A 7,042-nucleotide genomic window follows, 5' to 3' on the forward strand; every position below is an offset into this window, starting at 1 on the left:
TCTCTCTCTCTCTCTCTCTCTCTCTCTCTCTCTCTCTCTCTCTCTCTCTCTCTCTGTGGAGACAGATGTCTTAGTTAAGATTTCTATTGCTGTGAAGAGACATCATGACTACAGAAACCCTTATAAAGAAAACATTTAACTGGGGTAGCTTGCTAACAGTTTCAGAAGTTCAGTCCCTTATTCATCATGGTGGATAGCAAGGCAGTGTGCAGGCAGATGTGGTGGAGCAGTAACTGGGAGTCCTACATCTTGCAGGCAACAGGAAGTCAACTGAGCATAGGACACCTCAAGCTCACTCCCACAGTGACACACTTCCTCCAACAAGACTACACCCACTCCAACAAAACCACACCTCCTGATAGTGTCACTCCCTGTGAGATTTTGGGGCCAATTACATTCAAACTACCATGACAGATGAGTAAGAAACAAATAACAAAGACTGTAAAAGAGGTTTGTGTATGACATAATCATACATGTAGAAAATCCGGTCGGGTACCTACAGCTTCTCAGAGCTAATCCTCTACCACCCCCAAATCTTCTTTTTTTCTATAGACGAACACTGACCAATCTGAACAGGAAATTAGAAGACAGTTTGATTTATTGTAGTATAAGGAATAATAAAATAGGAAGAAATTTAATGAAAAGAGTATAACATTAGGGCACTGAACATTATCACTGCTGAAAATGGGGGAGAAATCCAGAAAAAGCCTAAATTAATGGAAAGACATTCTACGAATATGAACCAGAAAATTAAATAGTGTTAAGATGGCAACACTAGAGGCTGGAGAGATGACCCAGTGGTTAAGAGCACTGGCTGTTCTTCCAGAGTATTGGGGTTTGGTTCCCAGCACCCACATGGTGGTAAACAATGATCTGTAACTCCAGTTCCAGGGGAGTCGATACCCTCTTTTGGTTCTGTGGACATTGCATCCACGGTACGTAGATATACATGCAGGTAAACACCCATACACATAACATAAAATTTTTAAAAAGAAAGAAATTAGGAGAGTAATAGTCCTCCAAATATCTAGAGATACAAAGTAAAAATACTTCTCAGAATCTTCAGGGCCCTATCTGAAGAAATGGAAGGCCAATCCTAAGGTTCATGTAAAATTGTAGGACAATCTAAACACCCAAAATGGCCAGGGCTTGTGATGGCTTGAAATAGGAACAAAGTAAGAGACTTTACACTTCCAAATTTCAATTTTTTTCTTTCAAATTAAAATAGTGTGGTACGTCAGCATATAGTGGCTGTATAGCTGGTAATCACTCACACAAATTATTCAAATAAACATGCAAGAAGTTCTACTGTACTTCCTTTTCCCATACTAGAAAGCTTCGCCGTTGCCTTTTTCCTTTAAATAGTGTTTCTGTGGGACCACAGCACTGGCGCTTTTCACAAGATATTCTAATAATATTATTTATAGGAACCCGGGGCCAAGATCACAAACCTAGTTTATGAAGTCAACCACAAGTGGAAAATATTTTCAATGGCTTGGAAATCAGAGTAGATGACTCATGGGAGACGGGTTGGGTCCTGAAGCTGGTGGATGCGAACACATCTGGACCCAAGTACAGGGGGTAACGTTTTCACACATCACCCTCAGTTTGCTCCTCAGAACTGTAGAGACCGCTGCTAATAAAGGCCTTCACAATGACTGTACTCTCATCTGAAAAAACCAGGGCGAGCATGGGCGTGCACGACTAACACTTCTAAGTCCCTTGTAAATTTCAGCACGCATACAAGTTTTCATAGGGGAATTGTAAAACAGACTCCGGCTCTAGGTTTGATGGGGAAGCTGAGGGGGACGCTTGCATAGCATGGCTGTAAATCTCCCTGGAAGATGCAGATTAATAACCTCCATCTCTAAAGAGACTATGGCCCACCTCTAAAGTCACCAAGGTTACCGGAAGCGTTTTCTTCAGCCTCATTTCTCTTGTGTTCTCAGGTAGAGTTTGCAATGCACTCTCAACTGCAGAGAAGGCTCTTCTGTTCAAGAGCATCTCACTGCTCATTGGCTCTCAACTGCAGAGAGGGCCCTCCTGTTCAAGGGCATCTCACTGTTCATTGGCTCCTGTTCAAGGGCATCTCACTGCTCATTGGCTCCTGTTCAAGGGCATCTCACTGCTCATTGGCTCGGGATAACAAGTTGATTTATGCCGGGCGATGTTGGCGCACGCTTTTAATCCCAGCACTCTGGAGGCAGAGGCAGGCGGATCTCTGTGAGTTCGAGGCCAGCCTGGTCTACAAGAGCTAGTTCCAGGACAGGCTCCAAAACCACAGAGAAACCCTGTCTCGAAAAACCAAAAAAAAAAAAAAAACAAGTTGATTTATGATGCCATCTAAGGATGACTTAAAACAATCCGTGTTCGCTATTCCCTTCTCAGTTATATATGTGATAGGAAAATCATTTCCATATTAAATAAAAATGGCATAGCTAAAACAATGACTCATGCTCCAAGGTTCTATTTAAACACCCTCAACTATTTCAGCACACTCTGGAACCTCATTGAAAGCTGTAAAAGCTACTCCACTTCTCAATTTAAATGTACTCCAGCAGGAAACAATGGAGCTATTTCTGCGGCTTACATAGAAAAAACTGGCAAGACTGACAACCACAGCTCTTGCCATCCAGCTCCCTGCTGGCCAGCCTCACTGCGGGAAGCACCGATGCCTGCCTTCCCTGTGAACCTGGTTACTTCCATGACGTTCAGAAATGACCCCCACTCGATGCCTTATTTCCAATCAATTCTCTCTGAAAAGGACATCCCCGTCCCTTCTCATGGCTGCACACAAACATGAGTCCAGAAGGCAATGTGCTGCTTCCTATTTGGGACATGTAAAAAATTGAATTGTTTCTCAAAGAATAAGATTATTGAAACCCTACATATGAAAACTGTCTGACTTAGGGTTTTTATGACTGTGAAGAGACCATGGCAGCTCTTAGAAAGGAAAGCATTTAATTGGGGCTGGCTTAACAGCTCTGAGGTTTAGTCCATTATTATCATGGTGGCAAGCAAGGCAGTGTGCAGGCAGACATGGTGCTGGAGGAGCTGAGAGTTCTTACACCTTGATCCCATAGGAAGTGGCCTGAGACACTGAGCATATCTTGAGCATGGGAGACCTCAAAGCCCACCCCATGGTAGTATATTTCAACAAGGCCACACCTACTCCAGTAAGGCCATACCTCCTCATAGTGCCACTCCTACAGACTTACGAGGGCAAGTAACATTCAAACTACCATAAAAAACCATCTGAAAGTTTGCCTGATGGATGGAAACATTTGGGGACTACTACTTACAGGAAGTGCTTACACACATATATTCCCCAGGAATTCCTAAGTTTCTTTTTTAGAGGTGCCCATGAAAATGTGGTACAGAGGAGTAAAGTGTGTCCAATGTTCTGAGTGAGGATACAGCAAGAACCTAGTGTGTCCAATGTTCTGAGTGATGATACAGCAAGAACCTAGTGTATCCAATGTTCTGAGTGATGATACAGCAAGAACCTAGTGTATCCAATATTCTGGGTGATGATACAGTAGGAACTTAGTGTATCCAATATTCTAAGTGATTATACAGCTGGAACTTAGTGTATCCAATGTTCTGAGTGATACAGCAAGAACTTAGGGTATCCAATATTCTGAGTGATGATACAGCTGGAACTTAGGGTATCCAATGTTCTGACTGATACAGCAGGAACTTAGTGTATCCAATATTTTGGGCAGTGAGACATCAGAAACTTAAAACTGCTTTTGTTGTAGTTTGGTTTTAGTGTTTCATATAGAGAGATATAACCCATCATAGCATGATAGTCATGACAGTATTTATGATTTGTGTGTGTGTGTGCACGTGCACACACACACAAGAACAAGAAGGATAAGAAAAGAAGAGGAGGAAGAGGAAGAAGAAGAAAAAGAAGTCTTACTGTTATTCTAGAAGTCAGTGGGCAGTGGTACCTAATTCTCTAATGATTAGTTCCATGAAATCAGTAGATTATTCAAAGCAAATAGTTCTTTCTCTTGATACCCAGTATAAATGGCTGATTCAACCATATTTGAAGAGAAGTTCTATTTGCATTTCCCACTTATTCAACTGTGTCTTACCTTAGCTCTGACTTCCAGGTCCTCGTGCTTACAGATTAGCTCCTTGTTTTCAGAAAGTGACGAGCCTAGACTCTGTTCCTGCAGATCTCTTAATGTTTTCTGGAACCAACAAGTGACCTGGGAGAGGTGAGAAGAAAGCGTCAGTGCTTACATGATCAGGATAAATGATTAAAACTCAGAGATAATTCCAAAATACTTCAAAACCAAGTATTTCGGTTTCTTTCTACAGAGACGAATGTATACATATGAAGTTAATATCATCTAGGTTTTTAATGTTCTCTTTACTTCAGCCCACAAATGCTGAAGAGAAAAAGAGACGAAACAATCCCAGAAAAGCACAGGGATCACTTAGCAGCTCCATGGATTATGGAGCAAGGAAAATGATCAGAATTATCTCCAAAGCAGCAGCCGGGCATTCCCATGCGGTCCAGAAATCTTGCTTTGTTTTCAAAGATAACTTTCTTTCTATATATAAACGTGAATCTGAATATAGTTACATAAAACCCAGTTAAAAATATTGAACAGCATATGTGGAATTATTTTTCCTACCATAAAAAAAGAAAATGCAAAAGTATTTAGTTTGCTGTCACTGGTAGAAATCTGCCTTGAGAAACCAAATAGGAATGGTGTTAAATTTCCACTGACTTTATAAGAGCACAATTCAGTTTCATGTGTAGCTGATTCACGACACATGCCATACAACGTCTAAACAACAAATATTACGGAACTTGAAGAAAGCAATGTGTATTTTTTCTTCCTTTAATTTTTTTCTGTTAATTAACTTTGGGGTACTGTTGATGCTGAACCCAGGGTTTCCACAAACCAAACAAACATTCTACCACTAAGTCCCTGAGGTGCTCGTTTCCAGAGATGCCAGTTTTTAAGAGACACCATAACTTGAGTTGAGACTTCTGACTTACAGCTCTTAAACATATATAAAGGCCTTGTATCCATGAAACGGATTGCAGCTAGATTTGTAGTATCTGCTTCTGTATAGTATTATTCCCTGAATAATCCCATAATGACTAGTGTTTAAGACCGTACTATAAATTAGATATTTTGCTAGTTGGGTTGAGAGCATCATCTTTGTTTGTCCCAATAAGTCCATAACAGGAACAATATAATCAAATGTAATCAATATCAATAACAAGAGCAATATAATCAAATGTAATCAATAACAAGAGCAATACAGTCAAATATAAACAAATGTAGAGGAAAAAGTAAATGGGTTTAGAGAGGTGTAGCAGTTTATCCGGAGACAGGGGAGAGACCTGTCCCAAGTGGACACAAGTCCAAAACTGATGCTCTTAATGCTGTGCCCATCACCATGGCAACCTACAGCCTTTCACCCTTGCTGTCTGGAAACACTGTTGCAAAACCTCACGAACGAAAAATGGCAGCCTGTTCAAAATGGTGGGTACAGCCAAAATTCACACTGTGTCTTTCTGCAGCCTGCTATCTCTGCAGCCATGGGCTTTCCCCCAGCTCCTGCAACAGGAAGGAAGCCATGAAGCAGGAGGCTGAGGAAAAGGCTGTTAGCTCTGACATTCTGAACTGAAAATGTCCCTCACACTGCAGATGGCAGGGGTAGAGGCTCACCTGAACTCAGGTTCCCAGGACCACCAGTGAGCGGATATGGCAAAGCTGATCTCAAGAGAAGGTGTGGACCAACTTAGCGTTTTCCCAGGGAAGACTAGACAATAAGTTATGGGGCAATGGAGATTCTGCAGCTGGTCAAATTTTAGCCCTTTATCAGTGCAAAGAAAACACACTGATCCTGTAGCTACTTTTATGTGAAATACACCTTCTTCATAAATCGATAAATTATGTTATATATATATATTTCACGTGATCTGTATATTTAAAATAAAAAACTGTAAATATATTTATATTGTAAGATACATATGAATATGTTTACAATTCCTTAAAGCCATTTTTCTCTGCTATCCAATCAGAATCTGATAAAGCACAGTGTCACTTGCAGAGGTCACTTAATTAAGAGCAATAAATTTTATTTTACTTTTTTATAAAATAATTTCTTATGACAGGACCAGTGACACGTGGGTGATCTGAGGATTGTCCCCAAAGAGTTCATGACTATCACCAACTCTCAGGAATGATTGAGTTGTGAAGTGATGGGAGAGAGTCTTTTCTATTCCTAGCTAATGTCGGGGTGGATGCAGACATGTCAAGCATGTGTCATCATGGGGCCGCTAAGATGGAAGATGAACAAATGGGTGGAAACAGGTGTTTGCTAATCTCCCTGAAACAGGTGAGAAGCCGACGCCTCAGACGGTCCCATTTAATCTGTGAGTCAAGAGCTAGCCATCCCACACATGCCAGGGATGATGACATCTGGGAGGGAGTAGGCTGTTGGGGTTTTTGGTTTTGCTTTTTGCTTTTTTCTTTTTTTTTTTTTTTTTTTTTTTTGACAAGGGATCTTACCATATAGTTCTAGTTGGCCCGGAACTTGATATGTAGACCAGGTGAACTTCCAGCTCACAGATCTCTGCCTGCCTCTTCTCCCAACTACTGGGATTAAGGGTATGCAACCACTTATTTTAACTTTTAGATGGCACTTACTGGCTTCCTCCTGTAGATTTGCCTGACTCTATTTCAGCCCTCAAATGCTATGGTCCCTACTGAGCAATGCCTCGTAGGTAGAAAACTTTGGTGATAATCAGTATCTTTCTTTTATACATTGATGGAGGTGGGTCTTGTATCTTATCTGTTGCTTTCATTGGTTAACTAATAAAGAAAACTGCTTGGCCCTAATAGGACAGAAAGTTAGGTAGGCGGAGTAGACAGAACAGAATTCTGGGAGAAAGAAGCTGAGTCAGTGAGTCGCCATGATTCTCTCACTCCAGACAGATGCAGGTTAAGATCTTTCCTGGTAAGCCAGCTCGTGGTGCTACACAGAATATTAGAAATGGGTTAGA

At 41.1% G+C, this 7,042-nt stretch overlaps 1 protein-coding gene across 2 annotated transcripts in view; it reads right to left on the bottom strand.

Moving 5' to 3' along the window:
* Ccdc141 (coiled-coil domain containing 141) overlaps positions 1-7,042 on the bottom strand; it is a 152,643-nt gene that overhangs the window by 93,398 nt on the left and 52,203 nt on the right. For both annotated transcript variants that reach the window (XR_003376853.1, XM_005346624.3), the window contains exon 6: positions 4,104-4,220. Coding sequence is in view for 1 of the 2 variants with exons in the window: in XM_005346624.3 (XP_005346681.1) it covers positions 4,104-4,220 (117 nt within the window). In the remaining variant the exon portion in view is untranslated. The remainder of the gene's footprint in view (positions 1-4,103; positions 4,221-7,042) is intronic.

This window comes from Microtus ochrogaster, chromosome 4, assembly GCF_000317375.1.
Source record: "Microtus ochrogaster isolate Prairie Vole_2 chromosome 4, MicOch1.0, whole genome shotgun sequence".
NCBI classification, from domain to species: Eukaryota; Metazoa; Chordata; class Mammalia; order Rodentia; family Cricetidae; genus Microtus; species Microtus ochrogaster.